This window comes from Choloepus didactylus, chromosome 2 (assembly GCF_015220235.1).
Source record: "Choloepus didactylus isolate mChoDid1 chromosome 2, mChoDid1.pri, whole genome shotgun sequence".
In the NCBI taxonomy this organism is placed as follows: Eukaryota; Metazoa; Chordata; class Mammalia; order Pilosa; family Megalonychidae; genus Choloepus; species Choloepus didactylus.
In genome coordinates, this window is record NC_051308.1 from 90575094 (window position 1) to 90592348 (window position 17255).

The 17255-nt window shown below is 35.5% G+C and overlaps 1 protein-coding gene across 5 annotated transcripts in view; it reads left to right on the forward strand.

The window, feature by feature from the left end:
• The window catches only part of ANKRD45 (ankyrin repeat domain 45), a 94736-nt gene that overhangs the window by 14328 nt on the left and 63153 nt on the right, over positions 1 to 17255 (forward strand). For all 5 annotated transcript variants that reach the window (XR_005215162.1, XR_005215163.1, XR_005215164.1 and 2 more), the window contains exons 2-3: positions 3038 to 3374; positions 13557 to 13724. Coding sequence is in view for 2 of the 5 variants with exons in the window: in XM_037825326.1 (XP_037681254.1) it covers positions 3053 to 3374; positions 13557 to 13724 (490 nt within the window). In the remaining 3 variants the exon portion in view is untranslated. The remainder of the gene's footprint in view (positions 1 to 3037; positions 3375 to 13556; positions 13725 to 17255) is intronic.

A 17255-nucleotide genomic window follows, 5' to 3' on the forward strand; every position in this document is an offset into this window, starting at 1 on the left:
TGTTTTATTTCAACACAGGTATGTCCATTCATTTATGTATTGTCTACAACTGCTTTCAGGTTATAATGGCAGAGGCGAGTAGTTACAATAGAGATGGTATATCCTACAAGCGTAAATTATTTATTCTTTGGCCCTTTACAGAAAAAGTTTGCTGACTCCACTTTAGAATGTTGTTCCATTGTCCTCTGACCTTCATTGTCCTTTTCATCCTCTAAAATGTTGCCTCAATGTCATCTTCTTGGAGAAGGCTTCCTTGACCTCCTTATTCAAGATATTTCTCTTTAATCTCCTCTTACTCCCTAATACTTCATCTAAAATTATTTTATTTTGTTTTATTGTCTATGTCCAATCACTAGAGTACAAGCTTTATGATAGCAGAAACCTTTTCTATCTTGTTGACTCCCCAGGCAGGGCCTAACACAGTGCCTAGCATATAGGAAAGTATTCAATAAATATTTATTGAATTACATGAGTGAGTAATTTGAGCCCTTGCTCTCACTAATTCAGACTATTGTAATAACTATTGTAATAACTGCCTCCTTGGTCTTTTTTTTTCCTTTTGCCTCTAGTCTCTTATTCCTCTAACGTATCAGATAAATCTTCTTGAACCACACCTCTCACCATTTTAGTTCCTGCACAAAAACCTTCCAGTGGCTTCCCAGTTATCTACAGAATAAAGTTCACACTTACTGATGTAATCTCAACCTACTTTAAGAGTATACATCCTACTTATCTTGAATGACCTGTGCTTCACCAAATTGACCAATTTGCTCACTTCCAAATATACCTTGTGTTTTTTGTTTTGGTATTTTTTTTTACTTACGTTATTCCACCTGTAGTAGGTTGAGTTATGTAGCCCAGAAAAAAATATGTTCTTAATCTTAATCATTTCTGTGGGTGGAAACCCATTGTAAATAGGATCTTTTGGAGATGTTATTTTTGGTTCATGTGTAGTCCAACTGAATGAGGTTGTGCGTTAATCCCACTGAATGAGGTTATGCGTTAATCCTAAAACTGGAGACTTTAAGAAGACACAGCCACATGAAGGAGAAAGAGTCTGGAAGTCAGTGGAACTGGAAGAGAAAGAAGAGGCTACTACGTGCATTGCCATGTGAGGGGAAAAACAAGGACTTTCTTGCAGGAAGCCACCCCCTGAATGCCACAGTTTTCAGAGAGAAAGCACTGCCTTGCTAATGTCTTGATTTTGGACTTCCCCTAGCCTCAAAACCATTAGCCAATAAGTTCTGTTGTTTAAGCCAATGCACTGTATTATATTTGTTTTAGTGGCCAGGGAAGTAAGACACCAAGTATCTAGAATTCCCTTCCCTCTGACTTCTGAATGACCAAGTCTTTCCCAATCCTTTATGGCCCAGCTTAAATGCTATTTCTTTACTGAATATATGATTCCCTTCTCATCCCATTTCCTGCCTCTGCCCTTCTTCCCCTACCCCTGGTAAACATTTGAATCTTGAATCTTCTGTTCAATCTTGCTTTTCTTCTTCTCCTCCTGCTCCTCCTCCTCCTTTTTAAATAATGTTATTGCATCTACATATATTCCTAAAAGGTCTAATTTTAATTGCTTTTAACTTTATTCAAAGTTTATCTTGAAATCTTTTGGATTTACTTTTTTCAATTAATATTATATTGCTAAGATTTATCCATATTGTTGATGTCTTAGTTATCTATTGCTGTGTAACAAATTACCCCCAAATTTAGTTTTAAAACAACATACATTTGTTATCTCACAATTTGGGTGGAACTGGAATCCGGACAAGATTTAGCTGAGTCTTCCTATTCATGGTCTCTCATGAGGCTGCAATCAAGGAGTTGCTTGGAACCACAGTCTTCTCAAGGTTCAAGTGGGGCAGAGCCACTTCCAGGCTCACTCAATGTTTATTGGCAGAATTAAGTCCTTCAGGTCTTTGCTGGCTGTTGGGCAGAGGTTACTGGTTCCTTGACAGGTGGTTCTCTCCATCAGAGCACATGAGAAAACACCAGCGAGGCAAAAGTCACAGTCTACTGTAAGCGAATCATGGATGTGATATCCCTTCACTGTTCCTGTATTCTCTTGTAAGATAGTCCACACTTAAGGAGAGAGGATTATGTAAGAGTGTGAATGCCTACCACATTGTATATCACAATAATTTGTTCATTTTAACTGCTATATACAATTTTGTGTGAATATATGACAGTTTATGCACCTGTTCATGGGCGTCCACCCCCGCCTCGCCCCAGGTTTTTGCGACTGTGAGCAGTAATACCACAAAACCTTCTTGTACATATGAGGGAGCATGCTACTCTTCTCGGAACCATTCCCAATTTAATGTGTTCTGGCAGAACACACACTATTGAGACTTTCTTGATTAACTCTACCTGGAATTGATCTTGTTCCTTCTAAATGCCTGTAATCTCTTATGATACTTACCACTTGTCACCTTTTATTACACTTATTTTGTGCATACCACATTTTCCTCCTTGAAATATAATTCTTCTTCTAATTTACATGATGCCTACACAGCATTTAGTATATTAGTAATATTTCAGTAAGTATTACTAAATGAATGAATTCTGTCTCATAATTTACATGATGCTTACACAGCATTTAGTATATTAGTAATATTTCAGTAAGTATTACTAAATGAATTAATTCTGTCTCAACATCCCTGCCTGATTTTTATGGTTTTCATTATCTGGCTCAAGTGACCCAACTATATTTCTCACTTCTCCCCAACATGGACCTCTGTTTAGGCAGGTAGGTCTCTTTAACATATTCTTTCAATCTTTTCCTAAACAATCTAGCCCACATTGATTTCTTTATTCTCCTGTTCCTATTGAATTTGCTGTTTATATCACATTTTTAGCACTTTATATTTTCAGGCAATATATTTACTCTTAGTAGTTGCATGAAGTATCTTATTTTATAATTCCTTTCAACCAGTTAAGTATTTTCTTCCCACTTATATTGTTAGTCCACTGAGCAAATAAATAAATACCTATTTGTTTGAGTAGATTTCTACTACCTTTTTTTTGATCTCAGGTATTTCTGGAGTTAATGGAGTCAGAAGGTCCCCCAGAGTCAGAAAGTTCAGAAAAATCAGTAGTTTTTTCACAGCAAGAAGAAGCAGCTGAAGAACTTGAGGTAACAGACACTGTAAACCCCCTCTTACAGCCTGCTCTCACAGGGGATGTAGAAGGTCTGCAGAAGATTTTTGAAGATCCTGAGAATCCTCATCACGAACAGGCCATGGAGCTACTCTTGGAAGAAGACATTGTTGGGAGAAATTTGTTGTATGCAGCCTGCATGGCTGGGCAAAGTGACGTGATTAGATCTTTGGCAAAATATGGTGTGAATCTGAATGAAAAAACTGCCAGAGGTATTTTGTTTTTTTCTCTCATTATTACTGCTTAAGAATAGCTATAACTTACTAAAGATGCCATGTGCTACCTTTGGAGTTGGATAAAATTGATGTGCCTGCTTAATATTTTGCATGTACTGTTTTACATATGTATACATATATATGAATATATGTGTATGCATGCATTTGTATCTATGTTAATGCAATATAACATAGATATAATATAGCATACTCTTAAGAATACAGACTTCCCTATTTATTAGTTGTGTGACTTGGGGATGTTTCTTCCTGGGCAAAATGGGGATAATAATTGCATTTTCCTTATAGGTGTTAAGAAGATTGAATAAAATAACATATAACTATCTTATACAATGCTTGGTACACAGTAAGTTGGTACATAGGAAATGCTCAATAGTATTACTGTTCTTCTTGGAGACTTATTAGTTTTAGTAGACATTATCTGATCGGCTCTTTAATTCAGTAATTTGGTTTTTTCAGATTGCAAATATATGATCATTGTAGAAAGTAATGATTTCCAGTAAGTAAAGAATATCCATTCTCTTTGTGCTCATGTGAAACATTTTAAAAAATTGACCATAAAGAAAGGTTCGGTAAATACCAAAGAATCTACAGCATGCAGTTCATAGTCTCTGACTGCAATAAAATAAAATTTTATTCTATTTTAAAATAAATAATTTATTTTTAAATAAATTTAAAATAAATAATTTATTTTTAAATAAATTTAAAATAAATAATTTATTTTTAAATAAATTTAAAATAAATAAAAATTTATTTTTAAACACAATAAAATTATTATAAAATTAACGAAAAGATAACATCAGTGGGTCACAGATGGTATAATGGTAATTATGAAATAGTTAAGTGGCAAGTGTGTAATTCACTGGCATTTAGTGCATTCTCATTGTGACACCTCTTTCTAGTTAAATAACTTCAAAATGTAAAAATTTTAAATTTCTGAAAAAGTAAATAGAGTATTGTTATATTCTTGAGGTATCATGGGATTTCTTAACATGATACACAGAACACAAATTATTAAGGGAAAAGATTAATATATTATTTTTTTAATTTAAAATACCATAAGCAAAGTGAACGGGAAAGCCACTGAAGATATTTGTAATATCTTCTCAAGTGACAAAGGGTGTATCTATATAAAGACTACTAATATATCTATATAAATACAGATACATTGATATATCTGTATCTATATAAGGACAGCCTATTAATAAATAAGAATTCAACCCAATAGGAAAATAGGCAAAGGATATGAATGAGCAGTGCATGGAAGAGAAACCTCGTGGCCAATAAATATATGAAAATATGCTCAACTTCACTATTAAAATGCAAATATAAACAGTGAATTACCACTACTCATCAGATTGGCAAAAATGTAAATATCTGGCACTGTCTGACAGCATTAAATATTGGTAAGATATGGGATTTGGAAACTCTTGTGCTTTGCTGGAGGGAGTGTAAATAGTAACAACCACTTTGGAGAACTTATACAAAGTTGCAAATGGACATAAGCTATGATCTAGCTAGGGTTAGAAGAGAGTCCATAGAAGTCAGAGAGATTTGAAGGGTGAGAAGAGCTCATGTTGCTTGTCTGAAGACAGAAGAGACAATGTGATAAGGGATGTAGGCAACATTAGGAAGATGAGAGAGGCTCCCAGCTGAGACCCAATAAGGAAATGGGGATCTTGGGAATACAACTGCAAGGGACAAAACTGTGCCAACAATCTGAATGGGCTTGGAAGCAAGATTCTCCCCCCAAGTCTTCAGATAAAAACCCAGGCTTGCTGGCACCTTGATTTTGGCCCTTTGAGTCTCTAGGCAGAGGACCAGCTGAGCTATGCTGTATCTGCACTCCCACAGAACTGTGACATGATCAACAGATGTTGTTTTTAGCTGGTAAATTTGTGGTCATTTGTTTCGGCAGCAGTAGAGAATTAATACAGAAATCTCCTCAGCTATACTTCTGATACTGTTTGTTTCTGGTATAGAGTTTCTTATAGGAAATGGAATATGTTAAGCGGTATTCTGGGCATGAGATGTAATGACTTGGCATTCCATGAAGATGATTCTGCAGTGGAAAGTGTGCCTGAACTGGTCAGTCTATTTATACCAGTCAACTTAGCAGTTATCATTATAAAATAATAAAGTACATTAAGGTTGACCAGTCAATTTCTTGTTTAATTGGTATGATTCAGTTTCCATGATGTTATTCACCTGAGAGAATGAATCAAATCAAGTTCTTTTTTTTTATCTTCATTTTATTGAGATATATTCACATACCACACAGTCATACAAAACAAATCGTACATTCGATTGTTCACAGTACCATTACATAGTTGTACATTCATCACCTAAATCACTCCCTGACACCTTCATTAGCACACACACAAAAATAACAAGAATAATAATTAAAGTGAAAAAGAGCAATTAAAGTAAAAAAGAACACTGGGTACCTTTGTCTGTTTGTTTGTTTCCTTCCCCTATTTTTCTACTCATCCATCCATAAACTAGACAAAGTGGAGTGTGGTCCTTTTGGCTTTCCCAATCCCATTGTCACCCCTCATAAGCTACATTTTTATACAATTGTCTTCGAGATTCATGGGTTCTGGGTTGTAGTTTGATAGTTTCAGGTATCCACCACCAGCTACCCCAATTCTTTAGAACCTAAAAAGGGTTGTCTAAATTGTGCATAAGAGTGCCCACCAGAGTGACCTCTCAGCTTCTTTTGGAATCTCTCTGCCACTGAAGCTTATTTCATTTTCTTTCACATCCCCCTTTTGGTCAAGAAGATGTTCTCCGTCCCACGATGCCAGGTCTACATTCCTCCCCGGGAGTCATGAAGTCAAGTTCTTAAACATGCAAATTTGGGACCAGATCCTCTGTTTGCATTCATTAAAGTGTAGATTGGTACTCTGACAGACATAAGGTGAAGTGATTTTGACATCGCCAAGCCATATAAATACTTCCATATTTACTTGCATAATTACCATTTGGTGCTTAAAGTATAAGTGAGAGATTCGTACAAATCTCTGGATTCTTAACACCTAAACCTCTTGACATAGAACAGAGATTCTTAATCTTGTCCAGGTGTGGAAAAATCCAGAAAATGTAATTCTCTTTAGAGAGGAGCTTATAGTTTTTGGAACAATGTGAAATATTTTCTTCTCTCATATAAATAGATTATACAGAACTTGATAATAGAAATTTTTGATACTAGAAAACAACTATTGTTTGTATAGATAACAAAAATCACAAAATGAGCACCTCTCCATAAAAGGGCTTCCTTTCCTTTTAAATACTAGTTTTAGGGAATTGAATACTTGATCCAAAGAAGGAGGATGAAACCGCTCTTATAGCACCAGTTCTCTGTACTGCTGACCTTTGGCCTGTTTGGAAGTGCCTTGTTTTTTGATTGAGCCAAGGACAGGACTCTGTAGACTGAAGCTTACTGATAATGGAACCCACTCTGGCCCTGGCAAGGCTTTGGTCCAAACCTGACCACACCCACAGGGGCATAATCAGACCTAATTACCATTTCCAATTCTATCTTTCTTTATGATCAGCGAAGTGAATGTTTGTTAAGGGTGAAGGAATAGCCAGGCCTTGTGTGGAAAATGGGGAAATAAAGATGAATCAGTTCAGCCTTTGAGGAGTTCACAGTTTAGCAGAAAACAGATATGTAAACAAACAGTTTTATATATATATATATATATATATATATATATATATATGATAAGTACAGTGGTATCTCAGAGAGATAAGTCAGCTTTATCTGAAAGTGTTGGACTTGGTCAGGAAAAGTTTCACAGAGGAGTCAATATTTATGTCCATTCTTGAAGAATGACTAAGAATGAGTGCTGTGCAGAGAATGAGAGTTGTTGGAGGCAGGCTGTAGTGATTGTATTATCAGGTCTTAGTGTTGCAGTATTTTTGGGATTTTGTTATACTTACTATTTTAAAGACTGAAATACTAGTCTTTTTTAAAATAAGTATAATAGTATTTGGCACTTAAAAAAATCTGAAATCCCAATCATTCAAGGATTGAGCACTAGAGCAAGAATTTAATTATTCGACATATACAAAAAGACAAACTGAAGTCTCCAAATTAGATGGGCCATATTGGAGTATTACAAAGTTAGTGCTATAAGAATAATTCTTAAAATTCAAAACTTCCCAGTCAATTAGAATATGAAACGGATGGTTTTGAAATTGATCAGATAACTGAAATGGAATCTCTCTCTGTACATGATGAAACTAAAAATGCCAAAGATGAGCCAGTAGTGTTTTTGGGGGGTGTGGGTGGGAGGGAAATACACCTTACTCTCAATAAAAGGGATTGCAGCACTAGCAAAAATCCCAAAAAGCTGTTCAAAAAGAGCTCTCTCTTTTCAAAGTAGAGATGGGATAATTTGAAGATAATCTGAAGGGAAAAAATTGATGTTTTTACTTACGTTCTAACCATACTGCCCAACTAATGATGAGTCAGAAAAATTTCAGTAACTGAAAAAATTTGTATAAAAATATCTTTGTGATACCATTAACACATTTAAAAGATCAAATATTTCATTTGAAATTTCATGATTAGTTACATTTTCTTCATTTTTAGAATTAGTTGTTTTTTCAATCCTTAATTTTTGTTTCATCTGGCAATTAATATTGCTAATAGAATGATAATATAAACTTAACATTTATATTTTATAAATTATGCTTTTGTTTTTGTAATTTTTATATATTTTCATATTTAAAAATATATTCTAATTAAATGAATTCTGAACCCTATTTTATAACATGCCAGTATTAATATTAAGTAAACATAAAATATACACTAGTATTATTTTATTCCTCTACTTTAATCACTCTTCTATGCAGAGAAAACAGTCTATACAAAGTTATGGAGGCATGAAACAACATGATTTGGGGAATTCGAAGAGTCTGGTACATCTGGTAGCAGGCAAGTTGTGAGAAATGTTATAGATAGGTAAATGTTTGCTCCATTGCCTACTACTTGTTCACAAGTGTCATTTCACTTCTTGGATTTTGACCTTATCATTGCACACTTGTTAGTTTATAGCAACCTTGAGAAAACTACTGATCTTCTCTGTGGTTCTGTTTCCTCATCTGTAATGGGAACAATACTAGTTACCTTCCTCATAGATCATTGTGAGGCTTAAATGAGCCAATAGTGGTGGAACACACAGAACAGTGCCTGCATAGAGGGAAAGATTCCTTTTCTTCTTGTCGGATTTTTGCTCACTGAATTATCTGCTCAATTGACTCTTTTCCAAAAAGGATTTTTTTTTTTTCTTATTAGAGTAAACCTCAATCCTCCCCAGTTCCATTAATGGTCCCTTTCTTCCAGGTAGGGTTTCCATCATGCAACTTTATGCAGATCTTTCCTGGGAGCCAACACTCATTATTAATATTATGGAAAAATCCCTCTGGTCTGGATGCAGCCTGACAGCATCTTATTTAAATGGTTTCTTTCTCCTGGGAAGCTGAAGAGGTTAATATACCACAAGGATCTATGTGCTTCCTTCTAGAAGACAGTGTCCAACAAGGGAAAAAACATAAAGATTGTAAATTCCTTGGTAAAAGCCTCTCTTTGTTTAGAAAGCTTGTCTTCTTGCTTTTTAAAATATTTATATTTTAAAAAATAGGGGAAAAAACACTGCCTTTCAGTATTAAATGAATTCAAAGCATTGTGATTAGATGTTACCACTGACCTATACTTCAGCCTTGAGGAATGCCAGGCAAGGAGCTAGACCATCTCCCCATTTGCAGTGGTCTCCTACTAGCAGTGTTTTGTCTGTACATAGTGTCCCAGCAAATCAGGGGCCCTGGACTGTTTGGCTGATTGAAGATTTCCATCTTCAGGCAGAAGGCAGGAACAACAAGGGGAGTATCTGGGAATTTCTTGGCTTTACATTTTGTAAGGAATAAAGGCACAGAAATATTCTTGAGCCAGTCTCTGTGTTAGGTGTTTTGAAATTTCTTGTTTGTTGTGATACAAAAAATAAAATTAGGTTGGCCCAAAGAGGGGAAACAATTGTATTTTGGCTGTTCCTAAAGAAGTTCACATTATGTTCTTTCTGATTCCTTTTTAACCCTTTATTAATCCCTTCTGATTATGATATCCTCAAGACAAAGACAGTTCACAACTTGGCCCAAGACAGGCCCAAGATTGTAGGAATGTGGCACACAAATAGTGAGCCAAGGAGAGGTTTCTGGAAGAAAGTAGAGGAATCATTATTCTCTCTCCTCTTTCGTCATCATAGACAGAGGCAAAAGTTTGGGTGCTGTTTTCTGCTCCTTAGAAATCCTCTATCTGGCAACAGACCTGGGTTTGAATCTTGCTCTGGCTACTTTATACCATTGTGGTCTTGGGCAAGGTATAACCTCTCTGACCTTCAGTTTCCATTGTATCCTTTATTGGGGCTAATAGTATGTACCTCATAGGGTTACTGGAAGGATTAAAAGAACTAATCCAAAGTGCCTAGTACTCAATAGATTCAATTAATTGTTAGTTTATTCTCTTGCTCATCTCTTCTTAAAGTGCTAGGACTTGCCTCTTTGGCTAGTTTGGTTAGTCATAATAGTGAATATAATGATATCCTTAAGTTAAGCTAATCTTTTGACTTGATTTTTTTTAAACCAGTGTGAAAAAAATGTAAAAATGCCTCCCATATTTTTCGCCCTTATAATTATATCTGATGGTAGTCATTTCGCTAAATCTGTAAGAAATAACTTTACAATGTGATAAGTAATAATTTCGGTTTTAATTCAAATGATTAATTTTTTAATGATTAATTTCCAAAGCAAAGGCATATGCAGTTATAGTAGTTTATATGACTGTATTAACAATAAGGCTAGAGAATTGGATGGAAATTCCCTACATTAAAATCATGGTTTCAGTTGTATTTCAAAATAGATAACTGCTGGGGAGATTGCTGTCTTCTTTAGAAAATGTTGAAGAGTTCAGACTGTTCAGACCTTAGACTGCCTGTTTTGGTAAATTGGGGCAGGTTTTTTAACCTCTCTGGACCTCAGTTTCTTCATCTGTAAAATAGAGATGATAAAAATTCTGATCTAATAGGGATTTTTTTTTATTAGAGAAGTTGTAGAAGAATCATGCATAAAATACAGGATTCACGTATACCACCCTATTATTAACAACTTGCATTGACGTGGAGCATGTTACAATTGATGAAAGTGCATTTTTGTTATGTACTATTACATAACATGGTTTATAAACCATGTTATGTCCATGGTTTAACCTAAGATTCACTGTTTGTGTTGTGCAATAAAAGATTTTATTTTAGTAATATATATACAACCTAAAATTTCCCTTTTTAGCCACATTCAAATGTATAATTCAGTACTGTTAATTATATTCACAATGTTGTGTTACCATTACCACCATATATTACCAAAATTTTTCCATCATTTTAAATAGAAAGTCAGTATATTTCAAGCCTTAACTCCCTATTCCCTACCCTCACCCCATTCCCTGGTAATCTATATTCTAGATTCTGATGCTATGAGTTTGCTTATTCTATTTATTTCATATCAGTGGGATCATACACTATTTGTGCTTTTCTGCCTGGCTTATTTCACTCAAAATGATGTCTTCAAGGTTATTCCATGTCATCACATGTATCAGAACTTCCTTTCTTTTTAAAGCTGAATAATATTTCATTTTGTGTATGTACCACATTTTGTTTATCCATTCATTGATTGTTGGAGACTTGGGTTGCTTCCTTTTTTTTTTGGCAGTTGTGAATAATATTCACAATGTAAAATGTGAACATTGGTATGCGAGTCCCTCATATCACATCTTTTGGGTATATACCTAGAATTGGAATTGCCTAGTTATATGTTAATTCTGTACTTTCTGAGGTACCGCCAAACTGTCTTCTCCAGAGGCTGTACCATTTTACATTCCCAACAACAATGAATGAGTGTTCTTATTTCTCCACATCCTCTCCAACACTTGTAATTTTCTGTTTATTTTTTTAAATAGTAGCCATTCTAGTGGGTGTGAAATGGTATCTCATTGTGGTTTTGATTTGCATTTCCCTAGTAGCTAGTGATGTTGAGCATCCTTTCACGTGCTTTGGGCTATTTGTATATCTTCTTTGCAGAAATGTCTATTCAGATTTTTGCCCATTTTTAAATTGGGTTGTTTATCTTGTTGAGAAACCTCCCAACAAAAAAAGCCCTGGACCAGATGGCTTCACAGGGGAATTTTACCAAGCATTCCAAGAACAGTTAATACCAATCCTGATCAAACTCTTCCAAAAAACTGAAGAGGAGAGAACACTTCTTAATTCATTCTGTAAGGCCAACACCATCCTCATACCAATGCTAGATAAAGATACAAGAAAAGAAAACTACAGACCAATATCTCTTATGAATATGGATGTAAAAATCCTCAACATAATTCTAGGAAACAGAATCCGAAAGCACATTAAAAAAATTTTACACCATGATCAAGTGGAATTTATCCCAAATATGCAAAGGTGATTCAACATAAGAAAATCAATTAATGTAATACACCACATTAACCAAAGGAAGGAAGAACCCACATGATCATCTCAATTGATACAGAAAAGGGCATTTGACAAAATAGCACCATTTCTTGATTAAAAAAAAGTACTTAGAACACTAGGAATAGAAGTAAACTTTCTCAACATGATAAAGGGTATATATGAAAAACCAACAGCTAACATCATACTCAATGGTGATAGACTAAAACTTTTCCTTCTAAGATCAGGAACAAGACAAGTATGCCCACTGTCACTTCTGTTATTCAACATGGTACTGTAATTTGTAGCCAGAGCATTTAGGTAAGATAAAGAAATGAGACATCCAAGTTGGAAATAAAACTTTCCCTATTTGCAGATGACATGGTCCTATATACAGAAAATCCTAAAAAATCCACAGCAAAGCTCCTAGAGCTAACACATGATTCAGCAAAGTGGCAGGGTATAAGATCAACACCCACAAATTCAGTAGTATTTCTATATGCAAGCAATGCAGAATTGGAAGAAGAAATCAAGAAAAAAAATCCATTCATAATAGCAACTAAAAGAATCTAATATCTAAGAATAAATCTAACCAAGGATGTAAAGGACTTGTACACAGAAAACTATAAAATATTGCTAAATCAAAGAAGATTTACATAAAAGGAAGGCCATTCCGTGCTCATAGACTGGAAGACTAAATATTGTTAAGGTGTCATTTCTACCCAAAGTGATTTACAGGTTCAATGCTATCCCAGTCAAAATTCCAACATCCTTCTTTGTGAAATGGAAAAGCCAATTATCCAGTTTTGAGGGTTGAGGGGCCCGGAATAGCCAAAGCCATCTTGAAAAAGAAGTATGAAGTTGGAGGAATCACACTTCCCAATCTTAAAACTTATTACAAAGCCACAGTAATCAAAACAGCCTACTGGCACAAGGACAGACATACAGACTAATGGAAATGAATTGAGAGTTCAGAAGTCAACCCTCACATTTATGGTCAACTGATTTTTGACAAGGAGACAAAGCCCAATCAATTGGGAAAAAATAGTCTTTTCAACAAATGGTGCTGGGAAAACTGGATGTCCATCTGCAAAAGATTGAAGGTGGGCCCCTACCTCACACCAAACGCAAAAAATTAAAAATGGATCAAAGGCCTAAATGTACAGGTCAGAGCTATAATACTCCTGGAAGAAAACATAGGGAAGCATCTTCAGGACTTTGTGTTAGGCAATGGTTTCTTAAACTTTATATCCAAAACACAAGGGACTTTGTGTTAGGCAATGGTTTCTTAAACTTTATATCCAAAACACAGTGACAAAGGAAAAAATGGATAAATGGCTCCTCATCAAAATAAAAAAACTTTTGTTCCTCAAAGGACTTTTCATGAGAGTAAAATGACATCCTACAGAACGAGAGAAAATATTGGGAAACAACATATTATCTGAAAAGGGTTTAATATCCAGAATATGTAAAGAAATCCTAATGGTTTTTATGTAACTAAATGAGTTTAATGTGTATAAAGCACTTAGAATAGTGCCTGGCACACAATAATTGTTCAGTACTTACCGCTATTATGATCTACTGCTTAAAATAGTCTAAAAACAATATAGTGTGTTTGACTTGATCATCTTTGTTTTGTTAGGCTACACACTCTTACACTGTGCTGCAGCCTGGGGTCGGTTGGAAACTTTGAAAGCACTAGTGGACTTGGATGTTGATATAGAGGCTCTGAACTTCCGGGAAGAAAGAGCTCGGGATGTTGCTGCTCGGTATTCCCAGACCGAGTGTGTTGAATTCCTGGACTGGGCAGGTAAGAAAAGCTCACGGGTATTAACAAACTGGTTGATGTGATGGATTCTTTCCTATGAATTGTAGACTATGTCTTCAGCAAAGCAAAGGTATGATTGACGTTTTCACCTTACATCAAGATGTTTTATTTGTAGATAAAATCAATTGCTGTTTGTGTTAATATATGAAATCTGCCTCTTCTCTTCGTATTTCACTGTTGGCCTTAAACAATGTACTTAATAGGAACTGTACATATTGGAAACTGGCTTATTTATCAACTTTTAAGAATTTCACCAACAGTTTCTTTAAGATTTATATAATATGTATGTTCAAGGCCATTTTCTGAGAGACTGAGTCAGAGTGGACGATTCCTCAAATGTTTGAACAGTTAAATACTGGAATAATACATTTGATTTCTCTAGGTAGGAACATTTGCAATAATAATTGTAAAATTGTTCCTCAGACAAAGTTAATCTTTGAAGTTAGAAATCCAAATAGTAGTTGTGGTATGAGAGGGACAAGTGGGGTGTAATGTTCTTTTACTTGATCTGGTTGCTGGTTGCATGAGTGGGTTCATTTGTTAAAATTTATGGAGCAGTGCACTTATGACTTTGATGTTTTTTTGTAAGAAAGACATCAAAGTCATAAGTGTACTGCTCAATAAATTGTTATATTTCAAAACAAAATTCAAAAACCTATTTGCTTTTGAGTTTTGCTAATATTTTCCTTAAGTGCTATAGAATGTAGCTGAAAAAGACTTCAAGAGATATACTTTTGTAACTGTATGTGTATAAACTTTTGTTACTGATGTGCTCACAGACATTGGGGACTGGCGGTTTGATGGGCTGAGCCCTCTATCACGGGACTTGCCCTTGGGAAAACTGTTACCGCAAAGGAGAGGCTAGGCCTGCTTATAATTGCGCCTAAGTGTCTCCTCCTGAATGCCTCCTTGTTGCTCAGATGTGGCCCTCTCTCTCTAGCTAAGACAACTTGGCAGGTGAAATCACTGCCCTCCCCCATATATGGGATCTGACTCCCAGGGGTGTAAATCTCCTTGGCAACGTGGAATATGACTCCCGGGGAGGAATCTAGACCCAGCATCGTGGGATGGAGAACATCTTCTTGACCAAAAGGGGGATGTGAAATGAAATGCAGTAAGTTTCAGTGGCTGAGAGACTCTTCAAAAGGAGCTGAGAGGTCACTCTGGTGGGCACTCTTACGCACAATATAGATAACCCTTTTTAGGTTTTAATGAATTGGAATCACTAGCAGTAAATATCTGAAACTATCAGACTACAACCCAGAACCCTTGAATCTTGAAGACGATTGTATAACAATGTAGCTTATGAGGGGTGACAATGTGATTGGGAAAGCTATATGGACCACACTCCCCTTTGTCCAGTGTGTGGATGGATGAGTAGAAAAACGGGGGCAAAAAACAAAACAAAACAAAACAAAAAACTAAAGGAAGACTGGAGGGGGGCACAATTTGGGTGTTCTGTTTTTACTCTTGTTTTTTTTTATTCTTGCTTTCACTTTTTCTGGTACAAGGAAAATGTTAAAAGATTGATTGGGGTGGTGGATGAAAAACTATATGATAGTAATGTGATCAGTGGATTTGTACTTTGGATGATTGTATGGTATGTGAATAAATCTTAATAAAAAAAGGAAAAAATAAACAGCAAAAAAAATTAATGCTTATCAAGTTTGCAGCATTTATTTTAAAAGCATGTTTTTCTGCATTCATATGTTTAGCAAGCATTTAGCAAGCACTATGAGTATAGCATTGTTGTATGCATAATTGATTGTCTCTGCTCTTTGGATATTTTTTAGTAAGGGGGTGATAAGTTGTAGACACATTCAATATCTAACAATATCAAAAAGACTATGATTAAGTGTTAAAATAGGCAGAGCAGGCAACATGTGCTATAGGGTGGTCAGAGAACATGAAGTTAGAATATGTTGGGGTTGAGCTGGGCCTTGAAGAATGGATGGGATTTAAATACACAATAGAAGGAGGAAAGGCATGAGCAAAATCTGGGAATGGAAGTGATTATGTTGTGGGATAGTGACAAGATTGCCTGACTGGAGCATGCGTCATTGTTTGCACAGGTAGGTTACAGCACAGATGGAATAATAAAAGGGTTAAGTGCATGGGCTCTAGAATCAGACTGCCCGTGTTTAAATACTGGTGTCTCCACTTGTAACCTATGTGACCTTGGATAAGGTACTTAAATTCTCTATGTCTCAATTTTGTTTTCTGAAAGGGGGGGATAATAATAGTTCCTACCTCTTAGGGTTGATGTGAAAATTAGATGAGATAGTGTAAAATACTTAGCACAATGTCTGTCATGTCGTCTATACTTGAAAAATGATGCTGTTATTATTACAGCCGGATTGTACCCTTAAATACCAGGCAAAGGAATTTTCATTTAATTGTGTAGCCACTGAAAATTTTATGTAGAAGAGGAAGAGGATGAAAGTGATTTTTAAGAAGATTCATCTGGTAGCAATAAGGAGCTTTTGCTCATCAGTAAAATGAGAAAGAGACTAGAAACGCTGGTAGAAATAAGGCAATTGAGATAAAGAAGCACATTTGGGCAGAAAGAGATGAGAAGGACTTTGTAGATTATTGTATAGATGATTGGCCACTTGGAGTAAATGCTTTCTAGAAGCAATCTTTCTAGATGTCTTCAATTTTATGATTAGCTCTATAAGTGAAAGAAAACAAAAGAACAAAAAACTACTCATGAATAGTTACTGCAGGTGAAATTCACATTCTTTAATTTAAAATCCATTTTTTGAAGAATGAATGACTCTGGCACTTAAAAATCATAGTCTTGGGACAAAGTTTGCTCAAGATTTTTGAAAAGAAACAGTTTGAGGCTTATAGGTTTAAGGTTTCATTGGTGGTTTCCTTTCCCAGAATATCCATCCGTTTCATTTGGGTCCTTAAGTTTTTGGAAGAATTGTGCTTAACATGTCCTCATGATGAAGGTAATAGAATACTATCAAAAGTAACCTAATTTTTGTTTCCAGATATGGAATTGGGAGAATTGGAGCTTCATGGTAATGCATTTGTCATGTAATATTGTCAGAAACACAAACTGCACAACATGAAATTTAACATTTAATTCAGACTTGACAGGAATACAAATCACTTCCATTCTAGTTCTAGCAATTAGTGTAGGCACCTGCTGATGAGATTTAAGGGGTTGAGGACTCCCTACTTCAACCTCCAGACTGCTGAAACTCCCACTGTTAGAGATAAATTTCTTTGGATTTTAGAGATTTGGGAACTACCCCGCCACCTCAAGTCTTCAAGAGTTCTCCATAAAAATAAATCTGTATCTGTGTTGTCTTAGAGGTGATCAGTTGACAGCTCAGAACTCTGAAGGGATGGATCGGAATATTTATGGAAATATGGGGTGGGTTGTGCTAAGGAGGGGTGGAGCAGGGTAAGGACAGTCTGGAAAGTGAAACCAGAAGTAGACTTTTAATAATCCATAATGGTCCAGGGCGGCCACTGTTCTTTTCCATTCCTTGTAAAGAC